Source organism: Aythya ferina, assembly GCF_964211825.1.
Source record: "Aythya ferina genome assembly, chromosome: 5".
Taxonomy (NCBI): domain Eukaryota; kingdom Metazoa; phylum Chordata; class Aves; order Anseriformes; family Anatidae; genus Aythya; species Aythya ferina.
In genome coordinates, this window is record NC_140301.1 from 48,202,392 (window position 1) to 48,221,896 (window position 19,505).

At 35.7% G+C, this 19,505-nt stretch overlaps 1 protein-coding gene across 4 annotated transcripts in view; it reads right to left on the bottom strand.

The window, feature by feature from the left end:
- Positions 1 to 19,505, bottom strand: part of TTC7B (tetratricopeptide repeat domain 7B) — a 135,990-nt gene that overhangs the window by 44,931 nt on the left and 71,554 nt on the right. For all 4 annotated transcript variants that reach the window (XM_084522757.1, XM_084522758.1, XM_084522755.1 and 1 more), the window contains 2 exons: positions 6,113 to 6,229; positions 1,931 to 2,028 (listed from right to left, as the gene is read on the bottom strand). In XM_084522757.1, coding sequence (XP_084378883.1) covers positions 1,931 to 2,028; positions 6,113 to 6,229 — 215 coding nt within the window. The remainder of the gene's footprint in view (positions 1 to 1,930; positions 2,029 to 6,112; positions 6,230 to 19,505) is intronic.

A 19,505-nucleotide genomic window follows, 5' to 3' on the forward strand; every position in this document is an offset into this window, starting at 1 on the left:
TACAGATACAGTAGGTAACAAATCCACAGTCCTTACCAGAATTCAAGTATTTGAATTGCAAGAAGGTTTCTTCCACTAAAATTAAAAATTAAAACCACAAAAACAAACAAACAAGAACAAAACAACAAAAGAGACCCTCTCCAACCTACCCTACATAATTACCTTTTATAAGAAAAATAAATGAAAAAGGACCCCATACTTTTAATTTCCCATCTCATCCTCTTTGACAGTAGAAATGAGCTCTAACAACACAGGTAAGATTCAGGAAACAGATACAAACAGGATCTTTTTTTAAAAAAAAAAAAAAAAAAAAAAAAAAAGACTTTTTGTAAAGATCCTGTTTTCCAAGTGAGATATTGGCTACAGGGCTTGAATCTGGGGTGAGTTCTTGAGAAGCTCACTGTTTTGGATAAAGGTTCATCTTTACTTAAAAGCTTTGAGAAATATACAGTCTTTAAAAAGCACCAACTCATTATGCTTTGAAGCATGGCAGATATAGAATAGGACACCATGAAGGAGCAGATCAAGAACTTTGTCCCCATGGAAAACATACAAACAAAAAACCAACATGCTCCGTAACACTCCCCCTACATGCCTCTTTTGGAAGGCATAAAATAATTTAACTAGATTTTGAAGGTTTCATATAGATACCTCCTTCAAATGAAACAGTGAGCTAGACTAGAACAATGAACTACTACAATATTTTGTGTTATCTTATACATTCTAAATACAAGAGCACAAGAACTCAAAATTCTACTATGGGGCAAAGCAGGCTGAACTATGCCATATTTCAGACCACATCATACTGCAATTCTTTTAAATCAGGTGACCTGAACACTGAAATCAAAACTGTTTGCCATGATACCAAGCACAGAACTCTTTCTTCTTATATGATTCCAAAATCTAATGAACACTAGCTTCAATTTCAACTTCCAGAAATTAAGTAACTAAAATGGATTTTTCTCTACTGTACAATTCTGATGTAATCAAAAATATATTATACTTTTCAGTGGATCTTAGTTTATGGGTCAGTTAGTCTAATTCATAGGCTCACAAGCTTCCCCATAAGTTTTTCCTATCCAAATGTGATTAAACAGAAATTGACATGTGAAGGGTGTCAAGAAAAGCATGTGACAGTTTTGAGATAAATCCCAGGAAAGAAAAAAAAAGTCAATATATAGAATGTAGACAACACACTCTAAAAGGTTTTTGGAACTACAGTTGTCACAATAATTCTTTGTGTTTTTCAGAGAATCCATGGCTCACCTGCTTTTTTCTTTAAGGCATATCAATTTGTATTGTGATAATAGAATATATTAACATGTACAAATAACATATTGTAAATATTTATTGATGCCTTACCTTTTATGTAGTGCACCTGTGCAGCACAATTTTTGCAGTATATATGATTTGTAATAAATAGATTTTCCTTACAATCTCAAAGCTATGTCTATAGTAATCCAGCCCACTTATTCAATTGTATTTTAATATATGTTTTAAAGATCTTGATGAATTTAATTAATAATGATTTCTTGAGCATTTTTGAGATTAAAGTTTTTTTAATTTTTTTCTGATATTTTTTAAAAACAAAATATGTGCAAATACTTAACGGACAAAAAAGCATAGCACTTTGGAAAACAGACTAGTAAAGCACAGTACTTTTTAGCCTTTACATAAGAACCAAGCTATACCGCCAAGCTCAGCAAGATTCAGACCACAGATATTTTAATTTACAGAATATTGTCTGCAAGTACTTCATAAATAAATTAAAAAAAGAATCTTATATTGCAAAATTTCCACTCCATATGACAAAGAAAACATTCTCAGGATATAGGATTTAATTTTGCAAAATAAAACAATTAACTAATAAAAAAAATCTAGCTATTGTAACTCCATTTTACTAATTTTATTGTTCAAATTCTGTTCTTACCTGTTTCAGGATCACTGAAATCTGGTAATGTAATTGTATTAAGCTGTCGTCTATCAGCAATAGCTCTGTCTAACAGGCTGCTCCCACGTCCAGAATCACTGTAATGAAGTATAGAAATTGTAAGCTATTAAGATATAAAATTATATACTGAGATACAAGTTGCATGCTGCCCTCCTCCCACATAGGTTCTTGCTATAAAGGTTCTTGCTATGAACAAATTTAGTACCAAGCATTGCTAACCACTCACAGTACATTAAGTCAGCTGCACTAAAACAAAATTAAGCTGAGCAAACCTAAATCCGTATTTACTTCAGCAACTCTGTTTTCATAATTAATACAAACAACACAGGTATATAATGTTTTGATTTATCACTAACAACATTACAAAAAGGCTTAATTGTACCTTAAATTTTTACGTAAGATGAGTTACTGCTCTTGTCGTTACCTGAGATGGCAGATGTGAGTTTGAAAATCCACATTTTTCCAATACTAAAGAGCAACACCAAACTCAAGATACCTAAATTTAGGTAAAGATTTTATAAAAACATCCCACATAAAAAGACAGCAATTTTATCCCTAGAGTTTTGGGTGGTGTAATTTTTTTTGTTTGTTTGTTTGTTTTAATAATCACATTAACAGTCTAATGCCGAATTTGATCCTAATAACGCAGTAGGAGAATTTTGAACAGTTAGAATAGATCAGATGCCTAAGCACTTTGCAGGGGTTTTCCCTGATCTCTCATGGCGACAAATGCACTCAATTCCCACTGTAGTTGTAACTCACTTTTTGCCACTCGGGCTTCTTGCTGATATACTTGCTGGAAAACTAATTGGTCCTAGAGCTATGGTTAAAGATTCAGCAGAAGAAAAGGGACTGAATGGTTAATACAGTAACTTCGTTCTCATGACTATAAAACTGGTACTATTCACTATCAACAAATACTTTAAAAAATTACATAAAAATAATTCACCAAATTTTTAAGTTTAAGCCAATTAGGTTGTTAGCCCAACTTAGCAAAGTGCAAACCGTAGTTTGATTCTCATATTCCACCACAGAGAAAAAAAAAATAAAAAATTCCTAGCTTAAAATAAAGCCTGAGAGACTTTAATCTAAACTGCAAGACTGGAACTTAATACATTTTTACAGTTGCCCTAATTTTCAATCGCCTCCTTCCAAATTTGAACCCAGAGAACAGCAAGAAGCCTTTCAGCAACTCTTAATAGTTGCACTTCAAAAACCAGTGAAACGACTTCCTCTATTTGTACAGCTGTTACTAAAATGATATAAATAAAGTTTTACATTACCATAAAATTATTGCAGGACCAATTTCCTTACAAAACGATGCCATTATAGAAATCCACAGGAAACAGAAGGGGACTTTCTGAGACACACACTATCAGCTATACTTGTTACATCAGTTGGTGCATATTTTCTGTATTAATTACTTCCTCAATCCACAAGCAATGACATGCCAAATGTTGCTGACAAGGAGAGCCAGGCTTAACATAAGTATCTTTTAAACACATCACTGGTATCTTGGTTTGCTCTGTTTTGCTAATGCAAACTAAGAACTGGAAAAGAATTGAACTATTTTCTAACATACTTCAAGAAGCAAGCTGAATAGAAACATGGTTGATATAATCACTCCATAGACCTTCCAAAGCCTTGCATCTCAGAATATTTTTTTGTTTTAAAATTAAAAAATTAAAGAGAAAAAAATGACTAAAGACAATTAAAAAAAAATAAATAAATCAGGTGAACAAAGGAAAGACAGAGTGTTGCATTTAACACTTACACTTGGTGGTGTATCTAGCTATTCATAATTTATTTTCATTAGTAAAAGATTATTGAGAACACTGAAACTAAGTTTATTCCACAAAATCTGATTAACTTGAAGAAAAAATATTTAACATCAAACAGCTTATTGGAAAAGTGAATTCTTATCTCATTGGGAAAATGATGTATCAAAATTAGTTTTGAGTCTTAACTGGAATAGGAAAACATGTTTCAAATAAGCATGAAGGGTATTCAAATCTTTGAAAACCAGTGTTCTAAAAAGTTTCAAATGATTAAAACCCTTTTTTTTTTTATTGCCCTAAAGAACGACAAGAAAATTCTTCAATTGTTTTCAGTGCAAAAACTGTTGTCAAACAGTGCTTTTCAACAAAAAACATGTGTTAAAATTACAGAGGTTGGAAAACCTGAGTATTCACAACAATCTTTTATTATTATTCTTCATTACATTTTGAGTGCAATCGTATGAACAGAACTTCCCAGTCACATTTCATGTTAGAGTGATAATTGTTATGCCAGTCAGACGGATTTGGATTATGATGATACAAAGTGAAAATATTCAGCCCTTACATTTCACATGGACCATCCAAAGGAAGACTACAGTTTGGTATAACTCAAAATGTGATTCATGAAACCACTCTCTTTCCATCACAGCACTTATTCATGGTCCTTTCCATTCCATCCACAATTTAATTTTAATTTCATCATAAACCAGAACTTCAAGAAAAGTTTTAAGTGTCAAGATAAAAAAAAAAAATAGTAAAAATTGAAAATTGAATCAGATGCAAAGTAATCCTTGTTAATTTTTTCACTCAGATGTTTTTGAAGAAAAATGGAGACGTGATCATTAGCAAACGTTGCTGTGAAAATCTTGCTCTTTGTCAGCTTCTGTAACCAATACTTATGTCTGAAGGAAGCATTGCCTAATGTGTCCTTAATGTGGTACAGTAGCTCTTAGCACAACAACAAAGTAATGACAAGCCATGACAAGGCCTGCTATGTGTAAGATGGAAGGTGAAAAGTTGCGTGGAATACACACAAAGCCACACACAAATTAAGCTTACATAGAAATTTAACTATCCTGCACAGCAGAGCCTTCTGATAGAGTTCTTAACCCCACTCCACACCCCTCCCTAGCTCCTTTCCCACAAACTCAACCAACTGGAGAAAAAAATCTAAAAAATCCCACCCAGTAGGTTAGAAGATAAATTCTTTCCTAGGTCCTTGCTGCTAGCTTCTGTGACTTGGAATTGCAAAAAAAAAGTCAGCTCAAAGCTTTCCGGTTGCTCATGTACTTGCTCCCTGTCATCTCCAAGTCCTGCTCCCTACTCCATAGTGCAGCACCAGCGTCACTATGACAGAGCTATGACTGACTCAGGTAGGGACCTCCCAGGCTCTTCCTCCAAACTTTTCTGTTCTAAACTGCTTACTAGCTTCCCAATGTAATTTTCCCTTTCTGGTCCTAAGTTTCCAACTCTCCCAACCTTCTTAGAGATGCATGTTATTACATAACTGAGCTCAAACAAAGTGAGACCAAAAACTGGACAGATAATGTTCATCACACTTCTATATCCGATACCATCTGGTACAGATATCTTCTGCACCACCTCCTGTCCAGAAACTACCAACCCCTCCAACGACCTGATGGCAGGTAATTCTGCTTTTACCTGGTAATTCTACGGTGCTTGATAAACATGTTGTACAGCTACCAGCATGGATATCTGCAAAGCTAAATTAGTGGCTTTCCTGTTTATTTCATAGGTGATCCAAATATATGTGGCAAAGGAAAATACATGTGTCTTTTGGAAACCCAAAGAGGACTCAACTTATCCAAATACCTGCTAGGCCCTTTGAAGAACCTAACTAGCTTCATAACCTAAATAGTTTCACACCTTCCTTTAAAAGAAGACACGTTGATTTTCCAAGCATGTCATAGTTTTCCATGTGACCTCCACTCTATAGTCTTAATTAATGTCTAGCCCTCTTTCACTCTATTTAGCATAAGTCCTTGAACTAAATTTCTACTACAGCAATCTCTCTACTAGACAAAAAGATATAAAAAAAATTCTGTAACCAAGATCAGGAGGAAAACCAAAACAATATCAGCACGTCAAGCCACATCAAGGACAATGGCAGAGTTACACAATATCCACAATCAGTTCTCACCACAGTTTATTAACTTTGATGCAACTTACTTCACAGAACTCTAGGTGGTTCCTCCTTATCTGTCAAGTATTATCTTTGCAGTTCCAGCTCCCCAGATTTCCAGAGGATTAGTTTGTTCATTCAAAATACCAAACCACGTAAAATCAGGACTAATATTGACCTGGGATGCTACAGAGCAAGGCATTAATGAATCCCACATTCCAGAATTCTACAGCATCTTACCTTGGGTTAGTGAGATTATAGCAGGACTTCCAGATCTGTAGCATGTGTTTACAAGTAAGGAGTGCTTCATCTGGGCCTCTGCACAAGGATTCCAATTTGACTTTTGTAAACAGTAATCTGGTGAAAAGGGAAATAAAATTAGGAAAAAGACAACAGATTCTGATTATTAAAAAAAAAAAAAAAAATGCCCAATATCTAACCGGAGAAATAACAATTTCAAAGCTGGTGTTAATTTAAATATTTGTTTTATGAAGTAATGACAATACAGTCAAATACCTAATATCATCAGAACAATAGTGATTTTCACAAAATGGCCTTTTCAACTGGATAGAAACAGTGGTTTATGGGAATTTATTTATTTATTACACTTATAGAAGACGACTTAGCTTAGTGAAATTAGCAGAACTGTTACAGTCTTTTATATGTACATGTTGTTTGGTTTAATGATGGCTTTATTAAGGGAAATCTTTACCACTTTTATGAGAAAGGAAAGTGTTTTCCATAAATTGTCTCACATGATAGTTGTCTAATCTTAACTGAGAAAGAAAACAAGTCAGTATTGATACACGCTACTTGCAAATAATATAAACTTCTTTACCGTCAAATCCTATTATAGGAAATGGAAGAGGCTATACTGAAAAAGATACCACTAGATGAGATAGATATATGGGAGGTCATCAGCATTAGTAATGTTAAGAAGAAAATGTTGCTTCATGCTACTTTATGTTGCTGCCAACAGGCACTGAAATTGACATTTGACTTGAATTTTGAACAGTCTGAACATTTCAAAGTGATAACCTAAAGAAATCACATCAGTCATAATGTACGCAACAGACTTCCTTAAAGGGAGCAAACATGTTTTCTGGAAGCCACTATAAATTAATTCTGATTTCAATGATATTTCTAATGGCAGCAACACAAAGTACATAGCCTCAGAAGGTGATGACTGTGTATTCCCTTATATAAGCTATAAACTAATGTATCAGTAGAAAGTTCTCCACAAAGATTAAATCAGGCACACACCTTCCTGGACAATTAAAGAATATAAGTGCAATAGAACAACAAAGGAACAACACTAGTATGAATATTTACAGAAGTCAGAACATTTGTGAACAGATAATACACTAGAAAAACACAAATTTAAAGGTAATTTTAGTACGTTTTAAGATTAAAGAGCACAAAGCAGGAGGAGAGGATACAAATAAAATTGTTAGTCTACTTTCCATTTTTAAACCCAGGTGTACTTCGGCATTTTACTCCAGTACAACCTTAATTATCCTAAGTGAAAATTTTATATGATTGGTCATATGGTTTGTGTGGGAAGACTGAGAAGGGTGTAGAGGGTGGGCATGTGTGAAAGCTCAGAACTTTCTTATCCCAAATACAAACTTTGAGGCTGCTAATAGTAACCACAAACTGCCAGAGCGTTTTCTCAAGAATAAGAAGTGACAGCAAGCACCTCAGCAAGCTGCAGTTGCTAAAGCTATAGTGTTGCACTGAACGTCCTTTGCAGAAACTACACAGCACATAAATCTGAAAAAGAATCACACTACCTTAATTCTACAATGTGTGTGTTGGTGGGATTGAGAAAGAAATAAAATGCAGGTCACTGAATTAGTTTAAGAGAACAAGCACCCATGGATAAGCAAGGTAAATAAGGCCATACAGAGCATCACCGGGTATTTTCTAGGAATGTAGAACAGAGAAATGAGTCATATTAGTATAGGTTTGTTCTTACTAGTAAACTGGATTTAAGTATATGGGGACCTATACAGGTCACTTAAAGTCATATTCCATATGAGTGTGCTCCTCTGTAGACATTAGTTTAACTGTGACTATGGCACTGGAAGAAAAAATTTCTACATCTGTCCACCGTTTTACTCAAGAGAGTAGAGACAAGTAACATCCTCCTCCCCTCAGACTACTGCATCTATTCTACCTTTAACATTCCCTCTCCCCTAAATCCAACCCCAAAATAGCAAGACCTAGGAATCAAAACCCAAACCCCAAAATAAGAGAAATCTACTTCATAAAATCCATTTCTTGTTTCTCTTTACGTAGAAACAAGGGAGCCCTTTTTACAGATTGAAGAGCCTATAGAAGGGTTTTCTGATTGTTTGTTTTATCTAGTGATTTTAAAGCATTTTACAAAAGGCACGGCTCTTAAGTTCATTAGCACCAAATTTACAAGTCTATAGAAAAAATTTAATTGTAATACGTGCCTTGGTTCACTCTATCTGTAAACTGTATATATAACGTAACACTAACAGCCTTCAAGCATTTAAGACTTCCAGGAATACTGTAGTAAAGAGAAGGCAGGGGGTCAGCAAACCACTAAGACTAAGCATGCAGCAGCTAAAAGAAAAATTTAGTGGGAGATGGAAAAGGATTTGATTAAGAAATTACTTAAATACACATGCAAGAAACAGCAAGAGTCTGCGCAAGAAAAGTTTAAGAACTTGGACTACTAGGAGGATTCAAGGGAAAGATAGCAGAAAAGAAATATACAAGCAAGAATTAAAGCAGCACATCTGAATTTGATGTTTTTTATGCAATTGGAACACATGCAACAACATAATCTCTGTTCCTGATGCATTATAGCAATAGAGGGGCCTGCATGACTGCAGGTTTCCTAAAACAGAAACAGTAAACTGAAAGTAATAAAGGCTAGAAAACTGTATCTAATGAAAAAAAAAAAAAAAAAGCATACAAAAAGTACTCTGGTGTGGTATTATCTACAGACTAAAGCAAAAATAATATTTCGAATAGAAAAAAGTTGTACCTGTAAAGCCACAGAGAGCAGTTTCTCTGAGAAATATTTTGACTATAAATCACAGAATAACTAAGACATTTCAGAATAGTCAAAAGGCATGTTAATAGAAAAGTGAAAAACTGCCAACTAAACATTTACTTAACAAATGGGGGAAGGAAGGGAAGAAAGAATCAGAGTCATTCAGTTTGGAAAAGCAGAAGGCACGCCATGTGATGAACAGGTCTCTCAAAGTTAATTCTTCCAAGTTCCCCTGAAACATTACTGGAAGTATGAGTCAGTAACAAAATAAACAAGTAGCTCAGGGGCAAGTAGTATCAGGAAGGTTTACAAAGCCATGAGGGGTACATCATCTGAAAAAGGATTTTTTTTTGTAAGGCCAACTTACAAAAGCATCTGTGGAAATCACTCTTCTGGAACACTGCCTGCATTACTGACACAGTTATAAGCTTAAAAAAGACAGTCCTAATAATTTTCACATCCATTTTTAATATGCCATTAAAACTGAGAGATAGGATGATGAAAATCAAGCTGTACGTTTTATAAGAGTATGAAGTCATCTAGTTCTGTCTGTTTTTAAGAATCTGATGTTTAAATTACTGGCACACAGTGCAGCACAAAACATGACAAAGTAACCACAGCATGGTGGAACAGCACTTGTGACTATGAGTGCAAGTAGTGAGGAATAGTCAATATTCAAAATAGAAATGAAGTGTGGAACAATATCTGTCAGTGATGTGTGAAACTGGAATAAATATAACAGATAAGAACAGCAATCTGTTTGGGTCAAATCCTTTGTGGAAGGAAAGTAGATAAAACAGGTTCTGTTAAAGAAACTAGACTAGCAAGGCATTTGTTGGAGCATCAGTATTTCATAAGGAAACAGATCTTTGACATTAGATTACGAAAAGAAAAGAAAAAAAAAAAAGGAGAATTGCATCTTTTTAGGAGACTAATTATCCAGACAAAATGGGGAACAAATCAAACTCTTAAGTGGAAGGTCTTAGTTATTCTTGGAGCTAACAGCTGATACATTTATGAAATAGTTACTGAAGCGGCAAATGACTCCATTAAATTTAAGACTGTTCTCACTAACTAATGAGGACATTATAAAACAGCTGCTTATAACCTAATCCATAAACTGCTGGATTTTTGTTTAAATAAAGAGTGAAAAATCACAAATGGGTTTATAGCTAGGCCTTTGAATTTCAACAGGAATAGTGTGATAAACTTGACATCTGAGATACAAAGAAGTCTGCCCTTTAACAGAAAGATGATTAAATTTTTCAGGAACTGTATCTGAAGTTGAAGGAGGTAAAACTCGATGTTTGACAAGCCAATCAACAATAACATTGTGCAAGTAAGATATCAAATGTGCAGAGATCCTACACCAAGAACAGTGGGAGAAAGGAAAAAAGAAGAGAAAGAAAGATCAGTACAGAAAGCTGTATCTTTGGTGCATGTTAAAAAGTAAAGCTAAACTAGACCCTGAAAAGGATATTAAATAAAAAATTAGTCTTTAAGGACTGTTTTTGTCCTTAATTAGGAGGAAAATATCATGAATGAAACCCACCACCACCACTACCCTAATCCTTATCTATGTTGTCGCAGATACGAAAACAAAGAAAAATGGAGGACAGGAACACTTTAATAGCGAATACAGTTAACACAGTCAAAAATAGTCCTGTCCTTAGAACTGTGCAAAGATTCACACAGAAGATTGCTGGCAGTGAAAACATTAAAGAAAATATCACATCTGTAATGACTGGAGAACAGCAACCATACTGTCACTGGTCTTTCAAGAGAGAAGACACAAACCAGTAACATTAAAAAAAAAAATAGCATCCAAAATAAAAGGAAGATTAATTAGGTAACATTGTTACAGGAAAATGTGTCACAGTGAAATTATAACACAGAGAGATTGTACCAAGCAATCTGGGTAACAGTTATCCCAAACCAGAGCTGCCCAATGGCCAGGTTCATCAGTCAGACAGCTGTCAAGAGGGCAGGTGCCATTCTTGAAAGCACTACTTGAAGCAGACAGAGAAAGAAACTGCCACTGTGCAATAGCCTCATGAGAACACATCTGGAATGCTATACATAACTATATATAATCTTCAGTATAATAGTTCCACGCACAAAGATAAAAAAATTAATTGGAGCAGCTGCAGAGCAAGGTTGTGAGGGTGATCAGCTGACTGGAGACTACCGGTTATGAAAAGTACTTCATTTAGTCAGCCTACCAAAACAGAAGCCAAAAAGAGATACAATCTCTATCTACAAATACAGATGAAAGGAAAAGAACAATTTAACCAGAGGACAATGTTTTCACAAAGCCTAGTGCACATAAAGGCCATATAGACTATCAAAACATCCAGGATGGAAATCGTGTCTCTCAAGATTATCAATGAAATTGTACAACAGACTGCTTCCTCGGTTTGGTTTGGACAGACTCCAGAAGAGGTGGAGCAAATAACCTAATTGTTCTTAAAATATACACAATGACTTCAAGAAAAGCACTATAGAATAGGATAGCTGTAATAAGGAATCCTTGTGAGTTCCGAGGTTCTCGATAAGGCTCTATTTCCCAATCAATATAAGCTATCCTTCTAAAACAATCTGAAGCTTTCCCTGCCAACCAACCAGTGTCATTTGAAGCACAGTCAAGAACACATGAATCTGCAAAACAAAACTGCTGTCTTAATTATAACTCTTCCTTTCTTCTCAGCAAGTCTGTTTCACTTTTGAAACAAAACATCCAGATGCTGCAATAATGTCAGGCAATTAGGACAAGTCAGTATGTCAAATACTGGCATTAAGTCATTACAGATATTCCTACTCTCTAGAATGAATTAAAAATTTATAGTGAAGACTGATCTCTGCTCTGTGACAAGTAACGCTATCAGCACAGAGAAGCCTTAGTTCTTTCAGTGAACAGGTATTACTTACCTCGGCTATCATTTCCAAGCCAGCTGCTTCGCTTTTGGTATCAAGCAAGTCATTTTTGCATGTTGCTGTGCACCATATGAGCATACCAGCTTGGATGGGCCAAAGCTGGAAATCTATAGTCCACACACTACCATATAGAAGAGACGTGCTTTTCATTCCGCATTTCTTTCTTTAAATCTTGGCAACACAACATGTGTTCTTTACTTGATCAGCCTACTAGAGCAGTATCATCAATCATAGCAGTAATCAGGAATCGCCCTAAGGTTCCTCAGACTAAGCAACTTCCTGTTGCAAATTTTTAATTCCACTAGATTTCTTCTAAAGGGTCCATATCCCTATATCCTGACCAAAAATGAACAGACTGCACTATTTTCCATTAGGATTTGGAGTAATTTCATTATTATTCTCTTCTTATATAAATTATTTATGTGATTCAGGGATTGAAAAACATAAGGAAGAGGTATACCATCACTGAAAGTATGTGCTTTGAGAAATATTAGCCCTACAGCTTAACATGCCAGAAGCCTTGCTGAGAACCCTTCAAAGACTCCTCTGCATGCAGTGAGGTCAGGCTAAGCATACTCAGCACAACATACACAAGAGTGAACAGCTAACCCACTTGAAGAAGCTAAAATTTGAAAGGACAGATCTAATCCACATGTGTACAATGCAGGATTAAAAATACAACTGCCTTTATGTTATGTTCTGCATAAATTGAGTACATTTTATATGCTATAAGAGAACCTTTTAAAGTAGTACAATAGTTGCATTTCTAACTTCTAAGTGAAGTTAAGAGTTACATTTCTAACAGTATTTTTACACCATTATCAACCATTAAGAGGTGGTAGGAAAGTAATTAAAATACTGGCAGCCCCATAAAAATGACAGCAACCAACATATTCACACAGAAAGCATCAAAGCACAGTCACCTCGATAACAACTGTATTAATTTCTACAATAGCATAAATAATAATAAACTTTATATTATCTACATCCTTTTTATTCTTTTTAATCTGTAAGAATAAACTTTATATAGTTAACACTTACAGCCTATTACTTATTAGAGCACAAAAGAAAGGCAACAAAGTTCTGCATAAAGACACATAATATTTCACATTGATTTCACATTTAAGTGCCCGTTTGACATACCCCATAACTTTAAATCCTGGAATGCTAGGAAAATCCAAGAGAAGGTGTTCTGTTTCTAAAACTAGACACTACATTAAAAACACACATGCAAACCTCACCAAGTCTAAATGTATGACTTCTGAAACGTTAGACTACGACCCTATATAAAATAAATAAAATAAGAATAAAATCACAGAAAGGGCAATGCAGATCACTATAGAATGATATCAAAGTCTGAAAGTGAACAATTTTTTTGATACAGACTTTTTCCAAATGAGCTGAACTTAAGCAAAAAGATAATTATGTTGATGTAAACTTATGTTTACACACACACTTCATATAATCACAGCTCATTTCTGTAACAAAGCCATCAGTGTCAACAGATTGTATAAATTAAATCAGATTAACTGACAGATGCCACAGTAATTAAGGTGGGAAATCAGTACAAAGTGCGTCTAAAATTTACTTTGAACATATATTATTTAATGTTTATGATTTGAGAGAATATAAATTTATTCACCTTTCCCAAAGTTTTAGGAAAGTGCACTTCTTGCACTTAACAATTAGATACACGGGAAAGATTTCTGATATAAATTATAGGTATCATTAAAGAAGCCAAACCTTAGCATATACTAAGAGAAATTGAAATTGTTATCAGCCAGTGTTCTTCTGACAGCCTTGCAATTATTCATGAATAAATGGTTTAGAAGAAAAAGGTTAAAAGAAAATCCTGAAGTTCACAGTGTTAACTTCATTCACAGTCCAGAATTTGACAACAGATTACAGTCTGCAATTTTGTAGCTTTTTCTAAAAGGAGAAGGTAAGGTTGACTGTTGTAAGACCCTTCATTCAGGAATTCCACTTGTATCCAATGAGACTTGAATTTATATGTAATATACTCTCCTAATGCAAAGATCCTTGTAACAGCACAGTAGGAAACTTTCCAATCAATTTCTTCAGTAGCACAGATTAACAGCTCTCAAGCTGGAATTCTTTTTAAAAAGAGCATATAGTTGCAAGAATAAATATAGCCTTTGCACTCTAAAGTGGAAACGCATCATAGAAATAAGTGACTGAGAAGCAAATGAGAATGCTAGTAAATAGGTAATTGGACATAAACTCCCAATGAAGCAATTATGCTCAAAATAATTAACACGATCCTTTCCAATGGAGATAGTTCTTTGTAGATAGCAATGATAAGCAATATGGAAGTATTGTGTGCAGCTCCTGTTTACATACGATGAAAATGCTGGCTGCAGTACCCAAGTGCAACACATAATTAAAAGGTTACAGAACGTGCCCTGCTATCAGGAACATTCTCAACAGAAAGGACGTTTAGAGGTGACTTGATTATAGTAGCTACCACCAGAGTACGAAGGCACTAGTACTACACATTGCTTAGTAAAGAATATGCAAAAACTAATGTCTGGAAGCAAATAAAGGAACAGCTCAAATTAAGAACAAAAATTCATTTTTCATGAAGAGTGCCAAACAAAAACGAATTAACACATGCTGCAGTGGTATCTCCAGCTTCTGATGTGTCCATATCAAAATCAGAACTATATGATCATCAAAACAAAAGATGACATAATTACAAAAAATTAACTGACAGGAAGAATGTCAACATGAAGCTAGATACAATGTGGAACAAGCATATTTTAATAAAGGATTTACATTAAATGATTTTACATGCCTCACTTCTATCATCATAATTTAAGTAAGTAAATGAATTCAGAGAGGTGTCTGCTGAAACTGCAATGTGCAACCTTGCACAGTCAGTCTACTTAAGTTTTCAGGAAAGTTTTACTATTGGGAAAGATGTAAACATAAACTGAACAAATTAATCTTATTTCCTGATGATTTCTTTTGAATTTCTGTGATATTGCTGCCCAATCAAATTTTGTCTCCTTATCCTGAAGCCAGTTTCCTCTTCCCCACTTAATCACATCTGCTCCTGATTTTTGTTTTAAGTGTCAACAATTGAGAATTAGTCTCCTTTACCCAAGTCACATTTACAAGCTAGCAAAACAAATAATGAGAGGAGGTTATCAAGTACAACTATTCACAATGTGTATTTGAATTATTTTTTCAGCTGCTTCTATCAGTCCAGTTCCTTCAGGAAATCTGATGAACTGCATCACTAGATCACCAACACTGGCAACAGGAGATCAAGAAACCAATTCTAAACTTCGTTAAAATATCTGAAATGCATCCAATTTAACAATAAGAATAATAATAAAAATCTCCTAAAGCATTTCTCAATCAATCACCAAGAATACTAGAAGGTGTGAAACCTGATCCAAAAGATTCAGAAAAAGTGACAGATTTCTCTAGTGACTAAATAAAGCAGAAGGGTAATCTCTTCCAACTTTGGTTGGATAAATCCCCAGTACTGGGAGGCCCATATACATAGGAACACAGATGAAATAAAAACAGCCATTTCAGATGGCTCTTGGAAGCCTGACTCTCAAACAGGCAAAAGATACAACAAAAACAGCCCTCAGATCCCAAAATAACAAGATAAGAATCTTCTGGAAAGCACGAATAAGTATCTTTACTGTGCATTGGATGGCCTCCACTGCACCCTTTAAAATAAGATTTCCTATATATTTATTCACAGAGCGGTAGCATTGCTTTTTTTCAGACAAAAGCAGTAGTCAGTCCTGTGACTTTTGGTGGAGGTGTATTTATACATGGTGTATGCCATCTTATGAACTCAATGTCCCTAAGAAAATGTAAATCTGTAAACTATAATGAAGATAGTTTCTGACTGAAGCCAGAACAAATTAGTTATACTTGAAAACTTTCTGTTTTCTTGCCTTGAACACCCTGCGGCAGCCAGCTCATGGCCTGAGCTGGGACTCCTTCAATCAAGTTCCAGAGAAGTATCTATAGCCCAGCCATGCCTAGCAAATAGAACAGTCAGGGATAATACCCTGAGGCCAATGACCAATTTGTTACATGAAGTAATATCTACCTATCAACAACATCCTGTTTAATGGACCATTCTGTGAAAGCACATCATAACAACTAATGAAAAAGAAAAAACAATGAGGGACCTAACAGAAAAAGAAAATTCACAAGCAAATGACACTGTCTTTCAGTAAAAGAGGTGATTCTCCCACTCTAATTAGCATTGGTGCAGCCTCACCTGAAATACCGTGTACAGTTCTGGGTTCTGCAATATGAAAAGGATGTTAAGGTCCTTGAAAGTATCCAGCAAACCTGGTCAGAAGCATCCTGTGAGGAGAGGCTGAGGACACTTAGGCTGTCCAGTCTGGAGATGAGGAGACTCAGAGGCGGCCTCATTGCTCCCTGCAGCTCCCTGAGGAGGGGAAGCACAGAGGGAGGTGCCGCTCTCTGCTCCCAGCACCCGATGGCAGGTCAGGTGGGAGCTGCACGGAGCTGCACCAAGGGAGGGTCAGACTGGGCATTAGGGAAAATGCATTGACCGTGAGGGTGGTCAGACACTGGAACAGGCTTCCTAGAGAGGTGGTTGCTGCCCCGTGCCTGTCAGTGCTCAAGGGGCATTGGGACAGTGCCCTCAGTAATGTGCTTGAACTTTTGGTTAGCCCTGGAGTGGTCAGGCAGCCGGACTAGATGATCTTTGAAGGTCCCTTCCAACAGAACTGTTCTATTCTGTTGATTCTGTTCAGGACTTACACAAATATTCCTGAGAACAAACCCATTTACTCCCAAGACAGACAAGATAAAAATGAAATGGATTTGATAAAGCATATTGTCAGAAGTTGACAAGGGTGTATACACTGACCTTTTCAGAGGCACGACTTTGGCAAGGCCCCTGGACCACTACTTCTTGTCTAATCCTATATTACTACCCTTTTCTCAAAGAATTTCCAGTGTTCTCTTTATCAAGAAAAAAAGAATTGTAAACTCATCCAACACCACACATAACAGTGCAACTATTCCCCAACTTTGGGAAAACAGAATGGTGCAATTTCTTCCCTCTAGCTGATAAATACACCCACCCCACAGAACAGCAATGCACCTACCACCATACATTGCACGTACCAACAGCTCTTCTGTTATGCCTACTGGACAACAAGAAATGAGTTTGTTAATCAACAATCTGAAGGGAAGGTTAATAGGCTCTGTGATTCTGGGAAATCTACTGTAGCTCAGAAGGAATCCTTGAAGGACATGAAGAAAAGGATTTTAATAATTTTCAGTAGTGATACATAGGCCTGATGCTTCTGTAAAAGATTCTTGGAAGAAAAAAAATCCATCACACTTCAACAAATGTAAATGTTTAAACTGTGAAGTCAGTCTTCAGTTGTCTTCGAACCTGCTACCATATGTCTTTCCTTTCTGAGTGTACTTAACATTAAAATAACATGCTTACACTCCTCAAATAACCCATCTGCTGTTCCCTGCTTCTCCTACTTCAAAAGCTTGTCAGCTGCTACCCATTGCAGTTCTCAATTTTCAGCATACAATTAGCTATTAATATTCATTATATATTTTGCCTAGTTATGCTAATTTCAGGCACTATAGTCATCTTTAACTGCCCCAACACTTGAAATAATGACAGAGTACTCTTGAAAAGCTATGATGAAGAAAACAGTATCAAAAATATTTCATTAAGAAACGTAACTGTCTCTTTTGGCTATGAAGTAGGGCAGAAAAAAGTGTTATTTCAAGATTTTATACTATTCAAAAAACCACTAAGATATAGGCTCCTCATCACAAGCAGGTGAAAGGACAGGGAAGGGTCATGGAAAGGAATTTGTAAATAAGGCTCCTTAACATCGCACATGTAACTATGTTATGTATATTGCACAAGATGTACAAGCCCAACATTAATCAACGCTTACTTATTTCTCAATCTTCTGCCCACCCCTAAAAGCATTAAACAAAGCAGATCTGTTCATTGACATTTGTTCAAAAACAAGACAATGCAAAGATTCCCAAGAAAAGTTTTCAAAACCCTATAAAAAGGCAGAAAGCTCTTAACAGCTGAAGGATTTGATTTACTTTCAAAATGCCCTCTTCCCAAAAACTATTCTCCACTTGTCTATTTGACAAGAGCTTATCACTGAGTGTCCAAAGCATTTTGGCTTTTCTCTGTCAGCTGTCAACACTGTACAAGACAGTTTAACTCAACACATTAGCCATAAAACATGACTATAGCCAATTTATGACTGGAATCCTGCATATCTAGGCACTGCCTTGAAATAACTGAGCATAGCAGTTATCTTGGGTCTCGATAATGAAATGATCTCTGAGAACTGTATATGCTATTGGTTTCACTGCAAAGATGCACTTACCACAAGCAGAGCTCTGTAGCTGGTGTTGGTGGAAATAAACTACGAGAAGAAAACTATCCCCAGGTATCAACGCAACAAAACTATCACAGCCGTGCATCATCTTGAATACACCTCCAGATGGTAATGCACACCTCTGGGACTGCTTATACACTCAGAGTAGGCAATCACTGGATTAAAATAAAATTCAAGGCAAACCCAAGCAGCAAAGAACTCACATACACATCTACTCCCTTACAGTTAACTACTCTAGCACTTTAGGATATACTGTGGCTCCTTCCTGCTCACTCTCTCCTTGCTTTCAAGGCAGCGTGTCCCTGGTTCTTTACAAGGAACATCTCACCATATAGTGAGAACACAGTCTACCCTATAGTTTGGTGGTCAGGCCTCCGTGCTTCATCATCTGTGGGTTTAAAACCTGTCAAGATGAAAAGGAACTGAACTGCACATTTATACTACAGGGACAAGTTGTCTAATGAAATAGGGGGAAAACTGTGTAACTTTTGATGAGTTCAAATGCCATTTGATGTGAATGAGACCAAAATCATGCATTTTGATTATTTCTGGAAAACATTAATACATACCTTTTTCACTTTTACAGGTATATTACTTTTTTTCCCAATAGTTTGGCCCCATATTTTGTAAGTTCTCAGAGTAGATTGCATGTTTATGCTGACAATATAATAGACTAAGGAAGAACAAACAACTCTCCACTGAAAAATAAAGCTATATCTTGCCATTAACAGCAAAGTGTAACATTTGTTCATTTCTTCCACTACGTTACATTATGATGGGACAGAAGTCTTTGGCTCTGAGAAATCTTTCTACTTAGTGACCTAGGGATACAGGGAGAAAAATCATTATCCGATCAACTCCATTCGTTTAGCAACTTTCTAACTCTATACCTCAGAAAAGTTAACAATAATTCAGTATGTGATGGTATGCTTACAGTGCACTTCAAACATTGAACATGAAACAACTCTAGGAATGTATCAATTTTAAAAGATTAAAAACTGACAGGTATTTACTAATTAACTACAACAGAGGAATGCTTTACAGTGTTGATTTCTCAGTATGACTCAGTGTGTTCTATGACTTCCTTGCAACCTCTAGCATTTTACAAAGATATAGTGTTAATAAAGTTCTGAAAACTTAGATTCTTTTCACAAAGAAAAGCAAAACAGAAATAGCATACAGTTATGAATAGGGCAGGACAGCACCCACTGTAACAATGCATTTACAGCATGAAGAGGTATGTGGA